Source organism: Lagenorhynchus albirostris, chromosome 9 (assembly GCF_949774975.1).
Source record: "Lagenorhynchus albirostris chromosome 9, mLagAlb1.1, whole genome shotgun sequence".
NCBI classification, from domain to species: domain Eukaryota; kingdom Metazoa; phylum Chordata; class Mammalia; order Artiodactyla; family Delphinidae; genus Lagenorhynchus; species Lagenorhynchus albirostris.
Genome location: NC_083103.1, coordinates 26,450,715 through 26,470,851, shown reverse-complemented (window position 1 = coordinate 26,470,851; position 20,137 = coordinate 26,450,715). Strand labels below are relative to the sequence as shown.

General features: G+C 34.4%; 1 protein-coding gene across 3 annotated transcripts in view; it reads left to right on the top strand.

Moving 5' to 3' along the window:
- ELP4 (elongator acetyltransferase complex subunit 4) overlaps positions 1-20,137 on the top strand; it is a 246,888-nt gene that overhangs the window by 69,807 nt on the left and 156,944 nt on the right. For all 3 annotated transcript variants that reach the window (XM_060159468.1, XM_060159466.1, XM_060159467.1), the window contains 2 exons: positions 1,062-1,201; positions 17,388-17,472. In XM_060159468.1, the coding sequence (XP_060015451.1) occupies positions 1,062-1,201; positions 17,388-17,472 (225 nt within the window). The remainder of the gene's footprint in view (positions 1-1,061; positions 1,202-17,387; positions 17,473-20,137) is intronic.

Here is a 20,137-nt window from a genome sequence, read left to right as displayed (position 1 = left end):
TAGTAAAATAAGTTAAGAACCTACTGTGTATAATTCTTTAGTTTCTGTAAAGATTATCTAGTTTTGTCGAATGTTCTGAAACTTGTCTGTTTTGTAGCATTCAAGACAGTGGAAGTTAAGTAAATTTAGATCAGAGACTTTATTAGAAACTATTGCCAGATGGAATCTGTTACTAGTTCAACTTTGGATAGAGGTATATTTGGATAGAGGTATATTTGAATAGAGATATATTTCTAATGTGCTGAATGAAAGAAATCAGCCAGAGTCCGTTCAAAGCAATGTAATAATAATGTTATATTACTGAGCTTCAACTATCCTATGTAATTAAATTCAGCATCAATAGTTATTAGAGTTTCTTATAAGAAAGATAATTGGTTGGAGAAATTGTTAGTAGAGGGCACAAAAGAGGAATTATCAATGAACTAATGAATATGCCAGGTTTCTGATTTAACTAATAGAGCTTATGTACATTCTCCCACTGTATCATGTACCTTGTTCCTATCTGGAATATCCCAATATATTTTATACTGTTAGCTCAATTTTAAGTTTGTAAGAAGTTTTGAATACTATATATACACATGGTCTTATGAGAATTTAGTTTTAAAATGATGCTCAGTTTAATGTATGTAAATAGCTAGTTTCTTTTGGGCCCCTCAGCAATGAAATAATGTGGCTTAAGTTTTCTTTTCATTCTTAGTAACTGTAAATTTATTTTATTTTTAAAACTTGAAGTCTTAAATGTTAATTGAGTTATGTATATAAAATTTTTGAACTGAGGAAGGTATAGTAAAAAGGCAAAGAGGTGTTCAATTTCTTATCAAACTTAGGGAACCACCAGGAGTGAAGATACCTGGGAGATGTAAAGGTTGATTTCTAACTATCAATAGTTTATAATAATAAAGATTGTTGTATGCTTCTTTGAAATTTAATAAGTCTATATATATCAGCTCTTCCTTATTTGCATTCAAATGCATAAATATATCAGAATTTTGCTGATGTAGGATAAATAAATTGCAGTTTAAAGAAAAATTTTTAACAAACAATATGGGTTTTCTTATCAGGCTAGACCAGTATCATCTTCAAGATTTGGTCACTATTATGATGTATCAAAAAGGATACCACAAGAACTAATTGAGGCTTCAAAATGGCATGGATTTTTTCTTCCAGAAAAAATATCATCAACTCTTAATTTAGAACCCTGGTAAGTTAATGATTTCAATTTACCACAGTCTTTGAAAGAATGCATATTTAAAGGTACATATCCTAATAAATGTTTTCTGTATAATATGTAACCTTAATTGTACATGTTTCATATTATTTCATTATATGTGGTTTTCTTCTTTTTCTCATCCTGTAACTGTTGGACCTACTATTACTCTTAATTTGCAACTTGAAAAATCTGGATACCAAATTTACAATACCTGCTGTTTTTATTTTCAATAAAATGTGAAATAGTCCTATATTAGGGTCTTTCAGCCCTAAATGCACATGGATACCTAAATACTGCTTATTGATAATAATAGTGAAAATGGTATAAAATCATGCTTTTGCTCCATGTTTTTTGATACATGCTCTTTCAGAAAGTAAACAAGTACTCTTTTCTAATATTTTATTTATTAAGGCTTTCTACTTCTAGTTGTGCTGTAAATAAAATAATCTGTATTTTTTTAGATAACAAGAGAATTTAGGGTTTGAGTTTTGCAATGAAAAGTTTTAAGTAATAAAATAACAACATATATAGTGTTACTAACTGTATTAAAGCACAACTCTGAAAATTACAGTACTTGACATTGAATAATTTATAAAGTATTAGGAATATTTAATTTCAATTCTTATTGCAGTTGGATCAAGGGAAGGTAATTCACAGAATAGGTTGTTGCCTCTGTTTTCTTTCGCACTGTAAAACCTTTATTTTCAAAATGAGATGAGTTATTAAATGGAAATTTAATAGATAGGAAGTTGTGAATGGAAATGACTTAAAAATATAGATTCTCTTTCCCAGAAATATTACATGAAAATTTAGTGGAGACTATCCTATTTATTTTTATAAATCTCTTTCCAAAAAAAATTATTTATTAGTGTATTCTCCAGTCCATATGGCTGGAGACTTACGGAAAATGGTGCTTTGATGATGCTTTAGTGTTAATAGCTGCCATTAATGAATGACTGCTATGTGTCAATCACTCTACTACATACTCTACATTTGTTATCTAGTGTAATCCTCGTATCAGTCCTATAAAAGTTTGTACAGTATTCCCATTTTCCAGAAAGAGATACCAAAATTCACAGAGGTGATTTATCTGAGCCTCAACTATTAAGTGATCAAACCAGGATTAACCTAAGTCAGAAGATCCCTCTCTTTTTTTTTTTGCCTTACTGCTTCAAACGACTTTGGTGTCCTTCACCTTTATCTTCTTGTGTTGTATAGTAAAGAGCACTGATAAATTAAAAATCTGGATTCTGGTACTGAGTTCATCCTACTGTTACTCTTGGGCAAATCCCTTAAATTCAGTGAAAATAAATATCCTCTTTTGAAAAATAGGGGCGGGGTATGGGGGTTCTAGGAGGAATACCACCTGTCCTTCCTGTATCACTAATATTTTATTAAGTTTGAATGATTATATTGATTATACTAGTTCCTAATTTTTGTCATTCACCGAACCAGACATACATATACATATACTTGGGAAATAGGTCAAAATAGTGTTTCCATGATTTGTCAAATAGTAAATCATGGAACCCAGATTCAAAGTCAGTTCTTTCTGACTTCAAAAAATCTGTGTTAGCAGTAATGCTATCTGTACTGCCTCCATTCATGGAGTGCTTAGGGAAATGAAAAATGTACATTAGGTATGATGTAAATACATGAAAAATAATATAGTGTTACTTTTGTAATTAAAAAAAAAATTAAGGATAAAACATTCTTTAAGCCGGAAAGTACAAAGTATTTTTCATTTGTTCAGCAACTAAAGAGAGGAGGGAATTAAAATTTGTCTATTTTCTGTTCAGTGTCAGGCACTGTTCTAGGCATTTGACCGTGGGATATCTCATTGAATCTTCCCAACAACCCTCCAAGAGAAGCAATATTATCCCCACTTTATAGGAAACTTGAGGTCAGAGACGATGAGCAGCTTTGCCACTGTTTCAGGCTCTGAGTGACTAAGCAGACACCCAAACCCAAGTATCCAAAACCCTCTGCTCTCTTTTCTGTACCAGGCTGTCTCCATTTACTGCTGCAGTAACTGTACAGCACACAAAGCTGGGCACCTGAAAAATTAAACCTTCTTGGATGTGGAAATATAGTCTTTAAAGTATATTTTAAGAATATTTTTGAGAACTAACAGCTTTGCATGGAACAGGAAAATTTATAGATTTTAATTACCAAGGCAGTATTTCATTTCATAGTGGTTAACTGATAATTCATTTATTTCATATTAAACTTAAATGCTTAATTAAATGTAATTAAACTTTAAACATGTAATTAAATTAATTTTGAAAATGGGTACTTTACCATGTGAGATTTATTTTAATTTATGAAAAGCGTGTGCTCATTTCACTAAAATGAACTTTACTGGTTCATTTATAAAACAATAAAGCTAAGCCTTACAGTTGTCCTTACTTTTCCTATAATTAAGACTAGAGGATATAGCTACATCCCACTATTGTGTGTAAGGATATAATATATAATTTTATAATTTCTAAAGGCACTGTTGAAACATATAAAGATTTTTTTACAGTAAGAAAACCGGAAGGTCATTTAAAATCTGCACTAACTAATTTTAAATTATTGGTAGGTTTGCCAATGGAAAATGTTCATACATACAGTTTAAACTTCCAAGCTGAAGCCTAGGTAGAAAAACCTGAGATGTATCACAATAATATTACCCAGATAATTTTGTTTTGATATTTCACTGTTATAAATCTGATAATCTCAATCATAAAGCAATGACAGAAAAACTGATTTTGAGAATAAGTTGGTAGTCTACAAATTTAAAATGAAGTAAGCTTTGCTAACAGGTATGCCCAAGCACAGTTCTGTTTCCTCACTAGAAAGATATTGTCATTATTTATTATTTATTAACGAATCTACTAACATACTGCTTATCCAACTGTTACAGACTGAATGTTTGTGTCCACCCCACCCCCGGCCAAATTTATGTGATGAAGCCCTAGTCCCAATATTTGGAGATGGGGCCTCTGGGAGTTAATTAGAGTTAGATGAGGTCATGAAGGTGGAGCCCTGGTCTGATAGGATTGGTAAGAAAAAAAGGGAGAAACACCGAGCTCCCCACTCTCTTCTTGAGTAAACTACCCAGGAAAAGCCATGTGAGCTCACAGCGAGAAGGTGACCATCTGCAACCCAACACTAAACCTGCGAGCACCATGATCTTGGACTTCTAGTCTCCAGAACTGCAACAAAATAAATTCCTGTTGATGAAGCCACCCAGTAGTTTGTTATCGTACCCCAGGCCAACTAATACACCTATAATATTGCGAAATGTTACTTTTTAAATTATAGATATGTTAGGTCTTGAATATTGAGTTTACATAAAGTTGGCAGTAAATAGAATGTTTTTGTTTTGATATGTTTCTTTGAAATTCAAGATTTTACTTTGCATATCTACGCTAACAATAGCTAGTAGTAGGTAAAAGTTTCGTATTAAGTTGAATGAACTGAATTCTGAGAGAACTATTTATCTTTCTAGGAGAATTTCTAGGAGAAAAACAGTGGAAAGTGGATAGGAATATTACTTAAGATTTTAGGAGTCTTTTTTTTTCATTTTTTTTTTTATCCTGCCAAGTCTCTTTACCAGAGTAAATGGAACCTCTATATAAGCCTCTGTAGTATCTTCCTAGACAAATTGTAGCTAAGCTTCCCATACATTCCTACTAGTGTTCCTTTGTTCATACTTCTGTCAGAACACTAATCTCATTACACTTAATTATTTGTCTTGTCTATATTCTTATCTTCCCCCTCAAGCATTGGAAATCCTTGAGGAAAGGGTTATGCTTTTTTCATCTATTTATTCTCTAAATCTAGGACACAAGTGTTGAGTTGATAGTTGATGAATTAGTGAATCAATGCACAAAGTATAGTAAGAACTCAAATTAACTATAGTCTTGTTCTTAGCACAAAGATTTAGTGGGATGAAACTGGTTAACTGAAACATAGCCATGTAAGAGTATATTTTATTTCAAAAATACAGATCTCAGATTGAGAAGCAGAGAACCACAGTATATTTAGAAGTTACAAGCAGAAAATTCATTCACGAGAAAGGAATTTTGAAAGAGAACTTCTAGGTAAGATTAAAAGTTCAGAACAGAAGTCATAAAGTTATAGAAGTATACTATAAACTACTCTATTAAAAGGAAATAGTAAATGATATATCAATCAAATCTCAGAGCTAGGCGAAAGGAATATGTAAGTGTAAGGAGGGATTTTACCTATCTTCCTATCTGCGGGTGATATAATTAAAGTAAAAAGATAGTATCTGAAACTTTAGAGGGAGAACTATTATCCTGAACCTCATTTTGACCAATGAAGAGAAGTGACTTGCTTATATGTTTGTCTTTCTTTCTTCTTTCTGTCCTTCAAGGGGGCCTTTGGGTACATAGAATTTAGTTGATCATTCTAGCATGCTATTTTCATTGGTATCCATGTTTTTTGTTTTGTTATTTTCCACCTTATTCCCACATTCCTAATCCCAGTCATGCTCCCCATAGACATACTCTCTCTTATTTATGTGTCTCCTTCCATATTTCTATTCTTCCTTCAATAAAGTAATCATTGACTCTTGACTCCTTTCTCTCTCTCACTCCCTACATTCAATCTATAAGCAAATCATGTCAATCGTATCTTCAATATATCCAGATCCTGATCACTTCTTGGAACCTTTACCTCTACCACACTAACCTAAGTCACCCACATTGCTTGCCAGGACTCTTGGAATAGCCTCCTAATTAGTCTTGCTCCCTGCGCCTTGGTGGCTCCTATTTTTCTCCAAAACAGCCCTCATGAACTTTTACACATCGTGCTGTCCAATAGAACTTCCTTCAAGGATGGCAATTTTCTATGTGCTGTTCAGAATAGCAGCCACTAGCCACATGCAACTGATAATGAGCATTTGAAATGTGGCACTGAAATTTATATTTTATTTTAATTAACTTAAATGTAAGTAGCTGTACGTGACTAGTGGCTATCTTGTTAGACAGTACAGTTTTACAACATAAGTCAGCTCTTAACACTACTCTGCCTCAAACCTTTAATGAATTCTCATCTCACTCAGAATAATAAACCTATATCCTAACAGAGATCCATAAGGTCTACATGTCCTTACCTAATCTTATTGCTAGCTACCTCTCTGATCTCTTTGATTTCATTGAGGTTGGGGAAAAGGGTGAAGGGAATATCAAGAATGCTTTTCAGACATTAGAACTAGGATGGTACTGCTTACAGATATAAGTAGACATAAACATATATCTAACAATATTTATTGAACACCTTCTCTGACGTGAGCACCTTGTGTGCCCCTGAGTACCTTTTAGGAGCCTAGAATTATGTTAAGCTCTAGGTTTATTGTAATAAACAAAGCAGCTGTTATCCTTGACCATTTATAGGTTACAACTGAGCAAGAAAGCACACAATTTTTTTTTAAAAAACCAAGTAAACAAACAGATATATATGCCATTATGAATTGTGGTAAGTAATGTAAAGACAAAGAACACTTGCCATAAATTGACTGGGGAAAATAAACTTTGAGTTGTGTTCAGATGAGGCCTCTCTGAAGACCTGAACCTGAGACTTGAAGAATAAGAATAAGAAGGTGGTCATACAAAGACCACTAAGCCAAGCAGTGTTCTTGGAGGAGGGAACAGCAGGTGTGTAAGAAAGTGAAGAACTTGGTGTTTTCAAGGACCTGAAAGGCCATGTTGCTGAAACAGAGTGAGTGATAGCAAGGGCTACAGGAAGATGAGTTCAGAGAGATAGGCAGGGGTCATACCATTCTTTTAAGAAATTTGTTCATGAAGGGGCAGAGAAAAAGCAATAATTGGAAGAGATTTGCGGTGACAAAAGTTGTTGTGGGTTTTTTTTTTTGGTTTGGGTTTGGGGGGTTGTTTTTGGTTAGTTTTTTTTTTTTTTTCTGTTCTGTTTAAATGTAAGTGGGAAAAAAATTCATTATAAAGGGAATGGATGAAGAGGTAGCAGCAGTTTCTAACTATATGGCATTGGGCAGATTACTAAATGCCTTAGGAAAATTCTTAAACCACTCACTACCTCTGTTACCTATCTATGAAATTGGTCTAAAAGTAATACTCTTTGAGCACTGCTTAGTACATAGGAAATACCAAATAAATGTTAGGGGGTAGTCAGAGTATTTTCTGGAAAAGGCAGGAGGTGCCTCAGAGCAGGTGTGGAAGGACTGACCTTTAAGATATAATAACATTTCCTCCACTGGAGGGAAGGAGGGAAGGGAAGCATAAGAGAACAGTGTAGATGCAAACAAATAGGTTTATACAGTTGTAGGCAGAGTCTTGAGTAACACTGAAAATATGGATGTCTTCTCTTTACTTAGTGAATAATAGGCAGGATCATCCACTAAGGAATAGTTACTTACCTCTTAGGAGTTTGGGTTAAATGGGAAGGTTTGAAATGGTTGTTTCACAGACTGGAAGAATACACGGACTGGAGAAGTATCAAATATTTATGGGGGTACCAGTCTGTCGGTTTGTGTGACTTTCTTGCATCTGTGCTGATTCCTGGGTGCAAACGGGACTGAAGTTTTGCCAGGTGCCATCAGCAGAAGGACAAAGAGAAGAGAAGTATTAAAAGGTGAACAAAATGATGGACCCTATACTCTAGGCTAAAAAAAATGAATTGATAACAGCTGCTGTTGATACGGGAGGAAAAAAAGAAAGGGTAGTAGACTGGCAGTGGACTAATCTTAATAGTGAGGGTAAATGAACAAAACAAGTTACCAAGATTAGAAGTGTTGATTGAGAATAAGATGTTTGAATTAGGACTGTAAACCAGGTACAACATCTTCAGCTGATAGAGGGAAACGTCCAGAAGCTTGATAACAGCAGCTTAAAAAGAGAATGATTGGGGTTGGCTAAATATATTTTTTTTAAGGCATGGAGTTTTTTGTGTGTTTTGTTTTACTAGAAAGTAGGCGAGGAGGAGTGGTTTGAAAATGACACTGGAGAACAAAGGGGATGCCAACCAAATCTCCCAAATATTGAAGAAAGGAGTCTAAGCTGCAACTTTACTTAGTTAGTCTCAAGTGCCCACCACCCTCCAAAGGAAATCCGGTTATCCTTTGGAGGGTCATGGTCACTGTAGCTTTTATTAAGATCTAAGACTGATGGTAGCTGTGGAGACTACAGCAGTGGCTGTAGTGGGGAGGTTGTGCAGCAGCTTTTTCTGCGTGAGAGACCTGGGGTGGTTACTGAGTTTAGCATCCAAGATAAAATAGAGCGAAAAAGCAGATTATAGTAATAGGACACAGAGTACAATCCTGTTTACATAAAATTTTAAGTAGCTTTTCCCAAATTCTTTTCTAACACAAATTCAGTAGATGTTAATTTAGTTTCTTAACTATACTTAGTGATATTTGGTCAAATAAACCCATGAACGACTAAGCTAAATCTTCTTATACTGTGAAACTCAGTATATATCAGTGTTGAAAAGGCTATGAGAGAAATGCCAAAATTAAACAAATAAGTAGTTATAATAACCCAGTTTATTTTTTTATTGGTAAAATATTCTTTTCAGAATCAAAAACATTTTTATCAGCATACTTCTTAACATCCCACATATTTTTTCTCAGTAAGAGAAGGAAGGATTGACATAGAGAGATGTCTGAAAGGATGTTCATCAAACTGTTAACAATGTTCACCTTTGGGTGGTGGATTTTGGATTTTTTTTTTCTACTCCTTGTATGTTTTGTATATTTGGTTTTTTAAATTAATAATTTATTTATTTATGGCTGCATTAGGTCTTCGTCACTGTGCACAGGGGCTACTCTTTGTTGCAGTGTGTGGGCTTCTCATTGTGGTGGCTTCTCTCGTTGCAGAGCACAGGCTCTAGGCGCACCAGCTTCAATAGTTGTGGCAGGCGGGCTCAGTAGTTGTGGCTTGCGGGCTCTAGAGCACAGGCTCAGTAGTTGTGGCACACGGGCTTAGTTGTTCCACGGCATGTGGGATCTTCCCGGACCAGGGCTCGAACCCATGTCCTCTGCATTGGCAGGCAGATTCTTAACCACTGCACCACCAGAGAAGTCCTGTTTTTGTATATTTGAATTTTTATAATGAACAAACATCATTTTTATAATGGAGAGAGATTTCAAATAAGTGTGGAACGTATAATCATTTGAGTATAATATGGTGAAATCTTTATCTTATCTCTCACATCAAACTATATTTCCGAAGAGTTAAAGATTTAAATACAATAAATTAAAATTATAAAAGTAATAGAGGAAAATTAAAGAGACTGTCTTAAACTCTTGGAGTAGGGAAATAACAGTGAGTATATCTAGTGGTTCTCCACTTGAAGGAATCAGAACTCTTTGGAGAAATGTTTGATTCAAAGGAAAGAAAAAGATAAACCTGTAACATCTTTTTATGCTTAGAAATGCTTAAAGAATGATGAAGGTATGTCAGAAGGATACAGAAGCCAGCTCAAAAGAACTCCCACTGGCTAAAGAAGCGGCAATTTGAGCATCAAAATATATAAATATAGTAATGGATTGTAACCCATTTAATGAAACAGGAAGCCACGAATACTTACAGACACAAATAAATGAATGAATGAGTGAGTTATTAAGGAACAAGTATTTACATAGCCTCAAAGTACCTCCCCACAAAATATTGACTACTGCAAAGGGGAAAGTATAATTTTATGGTGGAGAAGCCTGGCAGAGATCACCTTAATCAAATTAACGTCACCAGTAATGGGGCAAATTGAAATTATGTATCACCTGATAGCATGCAATGAGAAGAATTCAGCAACACTTCTGCGATATTCCTACCAACTACTCATAATTTAAATCTAATCATAAGGAAACCTCAGACAAACCCAAATTGGGAACATTCTACCAAATAGCTGGCCTGTAATCCTCAAAAGTGTCAAGACCATAAAAGTCAAGAAAAATCTAAGGAATTTCCAGATTGAAGGAGACTGAAGAGACAACTTGGGTGCAACATATGATTCTGAATTCAGTCCTTTTGCAATAAAGGATGATACTAGGACAAGTGACAAAACTTGAATGGGGTCTAAAGATTTGATTAAGACCATTTTTAAGTTAGTAAAAACAAGTTGAGTGCCCTAATGCAAAATGGGCAAAAGATATCAACATGCTGTTCTCAAAAGAAGATGTAGAAATAGCTAATAAAGCTAACTAATAATCAAAGAAGTGTAAACAAAAACCAAAGAGATACCATTTTTCATCTGTCAGATATTTGAAATGATAATACCTTGTGTTAAAGATAGTGTGAAGAAACACATGTCACTCGTGTTAATTGTACAAGTGTACATTGTTAAAACAATTCTAGGAAAGTATATCAAAAGTGAGAATGTACATTATCGTTGTTGCCATCATACAATTTATAGGAATCAGTAAAATTATTTCTCCTTTGGGAAAAAAATATAACTACTTGAGCAAATATTTTCAATCTGGACAGTCAGCTCTCTTTTCCCTATCCCATTCTTTACTTTGAGAAAAACTCATTTGGAGTTCAATTCCTCCTTAAATAGAGGCCCACGCATGAACTGTGGCCATATTCCTTTTGCCTTCCGCATTACTTAGCTCACTCCTGAAAGTGTTTTAAAAGACTTAATAAGTGAAAACACTAATTCAAAGAGATACATGCACCCCAATCTTCATAGCAGGATTATTTACAGTAACCAAGGTATGAAAGCAACCTAAGCATCCATTAACAGATGAATGGATAAAGAAGATGTAATATACATATACAATGGAATATTAGTCAGTCATTAAAAAAAGAATGAAATTTTGCCATTTGCAACATCATGTATGGAGCTGGAGAGTATTATGCTTAGTGAAATAAGTCAGAGAAAGACAAATATATGTTATCACTTATGCATAGAATCTAAAAAATAAAACGAATGAATATAACAAAACAGCAAGAGACTCACAGATATAGAGAACAAACTAGTGGTTAGTAGTCAGGAGAGGGAAGGGTGGAGGAGCAGGATAGGGATAGGGGATTAAGAAGTACAGACTGCTATGTGTAAAATAAATAAGCTATGCGGGAGCCTCTATGCGAGCATTTGACTTTACTGAGACCTCTGTACCATTGCCTATCATCTATCACCTGCCTTGATACACTCTTTCAGCTAATTAACCATCTTGATCCATGGTCAGTTTTTTTATCTTCACTTCCATGTCCTTCTCTGGCTTTGTCTCACTTGCTCAGCAAAACTACTATTCTGGTTAAATGGGACTCTGAGTGAAAAGACGAAAGTGGTGGTTGTAGGGAGGGAGTATATGAATTGAGATTATACAAGGATAGCAGTTATTGATGATGACAAGATCTAAGGTATGACCATGGGAATGAGCATTGTAGGTAGAATGGAGACAAGATCATTGGAAGAGAGGAGGTCAAGAAACTGAAAGGCCAGGGTGTTTGAAAGATGAGTAATGACCCAGAGTTGGAGAGATGACAGCAATAATGATGGGTAGTAGGAGACAAAATTTAGTGACTTTTTTATATCAATAATTAAAGGAAATTAGAGTAATTGAGCTGAATTATTTTTCATGAAAGATCATAACCACTGTCAGCAGTGTCCCTGTCAGACAGTGGATTGTTTCATGGATGTATGCAATTCTTCCATCTTCATGATCTTAGTACTTTCCCAGCTGTGTTCCAGAGGTTTGTGCTGGTCATAGCCCTCTTTTGTGCCCTTAATATTACATCTCTGTATATTCTTCTCTTGGGTGAGTATCCATAGCGAAGAGAATCAAATCCAGTGTTGTCAGGCGAAAAGCATCAGAAAAGAAAAATCAATAAATGACATCGTTCAGTGTAATAATAATGGAATTTTTAACTTGAAAATTACTTGTGAATAGACTTCACAGTCTTTGTAGTCACATGCAAATTATATGCTAATATAACTTTAGCTCAGCAAACTGTTTTAGTTAGTTGAAACATTTGATATTGTGCCTACTGCCTTATAAGTATGTCTCACTCTTCGTTATAGATGAATACCTGAAATATCTGTGTAAATAGATTTTTAGTAATACAAATCATATTTTCTCAGTGATTTGCATAATGTCAAAAATCCTTCATCTTTAAATTAATCATAATTGGTAGTGATAACAGTTTCTCTTCCTAACAAGTAGTTAAATCAATACTTAAATGCACCAGAAATTCTTTTTTTTTTTTGCGGTACACGGGCCTCTCACCGTTGTGGCATCTCCCGTTGCGGAGCACAGGCTCCGGACGCGCAGGCTCAGAGGCCATGGCTCACGGGCCCAGCCGTTCTGCGGCATGTGGGATCTTCCTGGACCGGGGCACGAACCCGTGTCCCGTGCATCGGCAGGCGGACTCTCAACCACTGCGCCACCAGGGAAGCCCAGAAATTCTTATTTTTAAAAACCCACCAATGAATCATTTTAATGAGAAAAGTCATTCTTAAAAGAAAAGAAAAATCATCCTTGAATCATATAATTTTAAGTCAGAATGGACAACAGAGATTATCTAGTGTAGCTCCTTCGGTTTACAGATGAGAAAATTTTGAAGCCCAGAACAGAAAAAGTAAAGAATTTGCCTCACATCACACATTTTGCTACAGTTGTTGGAACAGATAGAACCAGAACCGAGATCTTAAGCATACTTTCCACTGTGCTATACGGGTATCTAGTTTGTATACTTGTAAATTTATGCTTTTCAATATTGAATTTTCTTAATAAACCATACACCAAGTTAATACTAGTGAGACCTATTGGTGAAGTTCTCACCAGTGCAACTAAAAGAGAAATACCTCCTTAAGACTGTACACCTGAATACTTTGACTTTATTGAATGGAGCCATGTTCAAACCTCATCTGAGTGACATGAGTGTATTTGAACCCACAGACTTTTCATTGAATCTGGATCTCACTGTGGATCTCACTCTAGTTTAACCAAAAGAACTTAACTCAAAATTTTAGAAAACTTGAATTTTAAGTGCCACTTCTGTTACTTAATTGTTGTATAGCTGTGGCCAAATCACTTGCCCCTGATGGGTCTTAATTTTCTCAACCATGAAATGAAGATAATGGCTATACTTACCTCACAAAGTTACCGTAATGATCAAATGTTGTGACAGTGATGCAAAAGATTTTGAGTATTTATTATGTGCCAGACACTTTGCCAGTTGATATAATTACAATCAGAAACAAATCCAAGAGCTTATTTTCTATGAGTTAACTTTTCACTTATCAACTAGTTAATTTCACATATACTGATTTTTTTAATTTACTTTTTCACAAATGAAATCTTGTCTCCTGTTACCTAAGTTTTTTTGTTGTTGTTAAATTTATTCTTTGATCACATTGATACTTTTATAAGTATTCCTTTGTTCACTGAGAAACTGCAAGGTAAATTATCTGTTATTCATTATCTACTTGATTTCTTTTCTAGGTATACATCTGATTCTTTTTCTTAGAGTAATGTTTTTTATCTTTCTTAATGAGACTGAATGACAGAATTACCTTTCACAGGAAAACCAATGCCATTTGTTGATATAAATTAAAATTCTCTGATGCAGATATCCATTAGACCTCTTACTGAAAATCAGGGGAGGAGGGATATTGATAGGCATGAAAGTCTCATTTTTTCTGTCAACTTTTTAAAACGTCTTAAACTTGGTCATCAGAATATAGGTTTACATTGGGTGATTGGATCCCTTTTATCCATATTTGTATATTAATATAACGAAATTCAGTCCTGTCAAACAACATGGTAATATAATAGCAGATACATGAATAATAATGCATATGGTCAATTTTATTTTTTTTAACTAAAGAAGGTTTTAAATGCTTAATATTTTAAAGGTAAAAATTAAAATTCTAATAATTTTTTTTATATTCTTTGTACTGTTATAGTTTTAATGACATTTTAGAATTTCAAGATAGATAACTTTACTATGAAAGTTGTTGAAAATTATGAAAATCGGGCAAAATAAAATATGTGATTTGAAATGTGCTGCCTTTGAGATATGTCGTAAACGCTATGATAACCTAACCTTTGTGAAATGTTTGAAAACATTAATAAGGAAGCCAGAGTCATATTTGTAACTGGGTTTCCTTCTTGACAACTCCTGTTTTATGAGTTACTGGACTGCTGAACAAACAAAAAGGCAACATCCTCAAAATTAAAGGGGTTTAATAAAAAATTTAGGTGACAAGGTATTTATTTTCAGCAAAAAATATATATTACTATAAATATTGTTGACAAGGAAATTTATCTCATGGAGGTTAACAATACTTAGTATTTTAATATTAATACCATATAAACTAGTTCAGTTTTAAAAGTTCTAATCCCATGTATCCAAAAATGAATATTCTCAGTATACATAAATATTGATTTTTTTCCCATTTATTTTGTCATCAAAGTGTTCATTTTCCTAGAAATCTAACTAGATCGGAAAATTTACTTTATTATAAAGTTCTAATCACTGTTAGTGATTGGGTTGTTTATGTCAATGTGAAATAGGAAAGAGACTAAGACGTATTTCGCTTTTGTCTTGTTTTTGTTCTCATGTCAAGAGAACAACTGCCCCCAAACCATTGAAGAGAATCTTAGACCTACTATAGTTATCTTAACAGGCTGTGAAAAGATGAAATGGATAAATGGTGGCAACTAAAAAGCTAAGAAGTAATTTATGTATGTGGTATTTAGTAGTATGCCTTTAGATAGCAAATTTACTACCAAATACTTAAGGCAGATTTTATCAGTGAACAGTTGGGGGGCAGAGGGAAAAATGCTTAAGAAACTTTTTGAACATATGAAATAATAATGGTCTTAGGTAGATTCATTATTGGTGGATTAGGATACACTGGATATGTTTTTGATCCACCCTCCTTTAACCCATATGACATTCGTCAAATGGTTGGCTGGAATTCATTTCATAATCTGGGACCTTGGAGCAGATTTTAGCCCCTGTGCAAAGCTAACTGACCCAGATAGGGATTGAATCTGCTGTGTTCAAACAGCAACGCTGTGTTCTGTAAGTTGAGCTAGCCGGGACAAATACGTGTTAAGATGTGAAATAGTCACATCATTGTCCTTACAGAATATCATGGTTTACAGACACAATTTCCTCACAAAATTAGAAAAATGTCATGAAATCCATTGTATTTTTATTGAAAATGAAGAAATAAGCATATGAGAAATAACTGTACTGCCAAATCCTTCAATTGGAGTAATACTTGTTTTGCACAGAACACCATTCTTTTTTTTTTTTTTTTTTGCGGTACGCGGGCCTCTCACTGTTGTGACCTCTCCTGTTGCGGAGCACAGGCTCCGGACACGCAGGCTCAGCGGCCGTGGCTCACGGGCCCAGCCGCTCTGTGGCATGTAGGATCTTCCCGGACCGGGGCACGAACCCGTGTCCGCTGCATCGGCAGGTGCACTCTCAACCACTGCGCCACCAGGGAAGCCCCCAGAACACCATTCTTTTCTCTTGGTTTTCTTTTTTCGTTGCTGTTAGAGAGGTACTTTTGGGCTGGGTGTGACTGTTATATAAAATGTTTACAGAGATGTGCATATATTTTTTGCTGAACCACTTGCCATTGATTTGCACACATTAATTTAAGCAGTTTGCTACATTTCCTAACTTACATTCTTTAATGTTACCTGAATGCTTCAAATTATATTTCCTTTTTTCTTTATGTCAGGCACTTCTGCCTATATGATCACTTTACTTAGGAACACAGTAAAGCAAATACTTTTGTATTTTTTTCTTTTTTATAAATTTATTTATTTATTTTTGGCTGTGTTGGGTCTTCATTGCTGCACTTGGGCACTCTCTAGTCGCAGCGAGCGGGGGTTACTCTTCGCTGCGATGTGCAGGCTTCTCATTGTAGTGGCCTCTCTTGTTGCAGAGCATGTGCTCTAGGCGTGCAGGCTTCAAGAGTTGTGGCAGGGGCTTCCCTGGTGGCGCAGTGGTTGAGAGTCCACCTGCCGATGCAGGGGACACGGGTTCGTGCCCCAGTCCGGGAAGATCCCACATGCCGCGGAGCGGCTGGGGCCGTGACCCATGGCCGCTAAGCCTACGCGTCCAGAGCCTGTGCTCCGCAATGGGAGAGGCCACAACAGTGAGAGACCCGCGTACCGCAAAAAAAAAAAAAAAAAAAACAAAGAACTGTGGCACGAGGGCTTATTTGTGGCTCAAGGGCTCTAGAGCGCAGGCTCAGTAGTTGTGGCACACAGGCTTAGTTGCTCCGCAACATGTGGGATCTTCCCGGACCAGGGCTCAAACCTGTGTCCCCTGCATTGACAGGCAGATTCTTAAGCATTACGCCACCAGGGAAGTCCCAATACTTTTGTATTTTTAAAATCACCTGCAGCTTTTACAGTATTAGGCACTTCAATTTCGATGAAATTTCAATTTTCCAGAATTTCATTATCATGACATTTAATGTTCAGATATAGCACACACGTTGTCCATTATGAAGAATCTTAAATTCAGTTAATGTTAAAGCAGATTTTCTTCCCTCTTACTAAATTTTTGTTATGTTTCATAGCACTTGTAAAATATTTTGAAATAGTAACATTAATGCTAATATTCATGTGGGAAACAGTTTATCTTCTTAAATTCATACATTTGTCTTATTGTCTTTTTTTTACAGACGGAAGTGGAACTTATATTCACTTGTCTTCATTTTTCTTAAAATGTTGTTTTTGAATTAATATTATTATTAACGATTTGTTCTAAGAATACTAAAACTTTGATGGAAGATGAGCTCAAGTGATCAGGACATTGATTCAGGTGTACTTGGCATAGCAGTTCATTAACTATGTGTTAATTATCTATGATTACTCCAGAAAAGCTATAGTGGCTTCATCTTTTAGGTTGCTTCATTAAATCATTAATTTTCTTGGAGGTAACTAAGCCTGACATAATTAAGTCATCTCAGTCTCCACAGATTTTTATCTTCCCATGATGTCAAGAACATTGAGCTAGTTAATATAGGGCATTGCAACTTATTTCATGGATGTACTGACTTTTTATTTTAGAATGCCTTATACTGTTTTGTCTTATATTTAAGTATAGTCTCATAAATGTATATCTTTTAATTATTTATTTAAAGTTTTAGCTTACAGTTTGTATTTCCTGTGTAATAAGCTCATTTATGCATTTGAACCACTTCTTATCAACAGTTCTTTGAACCATGGCTACATAAAGCTGCTGCAGTTTATCCAGAACGTCATTTATGAGGAAGGATTTGATGGATCCAATCCCCAGGTATTGAGTACCTTCAAAGCCTTTTTATAATCATGTATGTAATGCTGTTTTTAAACTCTCTAGGGGTAGACCCAGTAGGTCTTAGAATAATCAACAGCGAACAAGCTGTTTCTAAGCACAGAGGATGTAAATAAGCAGAGCACGGGCAGCCTTAGTTTGACTGTAAATGTGTATTTAGAATTTTAGCTAAGTTCTCAGTGGATGCCCATAAGATGTTCACATACATTGTCAACATTATTTTTAAATATGTATTTGTAGTACCTGGAGTTAATAAATACCACAGTTTGAAAATTACTGTTAAATCTGCAAGACTTGTACTCTTCTATTGAAATTTTTTATATTTCTGTCATTTAGGCCTTAATGTTAAATTATCTTATGCATAAGAATTAATTATTTCAAGATTTTATTTATTATATTATGCTTTGAGTTGTCTCATTGAATAAAAGATGCATTTTTATTTGCTACATTAAAACATTTTATAAGTTAACTATTTCTCTGTAGCTCTATTTTTAAAAACTTCCTCTGGATTCCTACTATTAAAAATGTTCCGGTTAGTTTAACTTAAACAAAATGAGGGAAATTTTATTTCTAGATATCATGCCTTTCACAATTCTTCCTCAGTGATTTTAATTGCTATTGCTGCTAAAAGTTTTGCATTTCATTTATATTATTTTAGCAGAATTATTTCCAGAGCACCATTATTTTTACTGAAGAAGACAAAAAAGCCAAAAGTCTTATTTTCAGCATTATCAACTACATTTGCTCTTAATTTATATCATAGATTTTTAAATATTCTTATAAGCTTTATTGCTATATTTAACACTTTGTCCATAGCAAAATAAATACTTTTAAAATTTCTTTCAATCATCAGTTTAATAGCAGGTTGAAAATACTTATGTGTGTATGGCAAAGCACAGACATTCATTTATAGATGGTTTTTCATATATGTTACAGTTTTTGTGATGGCCCTTGGTATTTAGTACAGTTTTATTTTGCTCATTGTTGTTCCATTTTTGGTCCTAGCTAAGATTTATGGGCACCATGTCTTCTCTTTGGTGGCAGTGCCCGTCTGGAGAGGTAATTGGTCCCTGACAGACACCTCTCCCCACTTGCTCTGGTAACTATGGAAACAGGCATGTCATAACAGTTCCTGTGGTACAGTGTGCAGAGCTGCTGCTCTTGTAGAATGATGACACATCTTCTAAGAGCAAGAAATTTTATAGAATGCAAAAAAGCAAAGGCAGTAACAAAGAGATACCCTTATACTTACATATATGGATATGTATACACACACACACATCCGAAGAACCCTTAAAAAACTGTTATTGGAATAGAATGAAAGGTTTGTTTTCTTGTTTATTTGACTATGAATCAACACTGTTTTCAGTAAACAATATTTTATTTCATGAACATTGATAGACAACAAACTGGTTTAAGTCTCTGAACCAGAGGTTCTATAACTTTTGACCTTCATAAAGATTAAACAGGTTTGAGACAGACGTTTTTATGGTGAGTACCAGGAATGCTAAAAACTAATTTTTAATTAAATATACCAATAAGTTATTATAAATATATATTTCCAATTTTATTAGAACTAACATATAGTTAATGAATTCCCATATTTTTAAATTATGGATTGCATCATTTGCTAAATTACCTAGTCTATAAATCTGCCTCAGAAACTTTAGATTACTTCCAGAAGCCACAGAAATGCATCTATCAGGCACTACTTCAAAAAATATTATTCCCGGGTCAAAATAGTATTCTGACACTGAAATAAATCCTACTTTTTAAAAGGATATTTTCATCTTACTTTCTCTGTCACTACATTTTGAAATAAACTAGTTGGAGGCAACAAATAGAGATAGACTCTAAGGAACAGAATATTATATACTACCATATAATTAATAACAGTAGTAAGTAAAGTATTGTAGCTCATCCATAAAGATACTTGGAGTGGAAACATTTACAAATCGCTGTCAGAATTTTATTTTTAATTTTTGATTTTCAGATATCTAAGAAATAATACAATAAATGAAATTTGAACATTGATTTTACTTACAGTACCAGATTAAATATTTTAGATCTTCTCATAGGAATATATTTATTGTTCAGCTGTCAGCAAACATTTATTTTTTAAATTTTATTATGCCTTACAGTATGCCCCATTATTATATGGTGTAGCAAGGAATTATACATCCCAAACAACACAGGAAATTTGTAACTCAGCCTTTGTTTTTACAATACTGTCATATTTTTAAAAATATAAATGTATTCCCTGGGTTGAAGTATTATGCTCAATTATGTTCTAATGTGCTGTGTACATACTTCACTTAAATATCTTATCACTCATTCATTCTCTGGCTTTTAATATTTTCATCCTTTCTATATGTGTATATCAGTGTAACTGTCAAAGTCACTAAACTGTGGTTCTCCTGATTCTGCACCTGACAGCATTTTTGTTATGAACTTGTGTAAACTTTTTGATACAGCAGTAGTAGGTAATGGTGACTGTGGGTTAAAATACAGCTGACCTTTAGTTTCTGAAGTGTTGACAAGGTAAACAATATGAGGCTGCTCTCCTTTTACCATCAGATTTCATTCTAATATCTAGATTTGGGGCGGGGGGGAATTTTCTTTCTTTTTTTTCCAAGTTGCTCTTTCT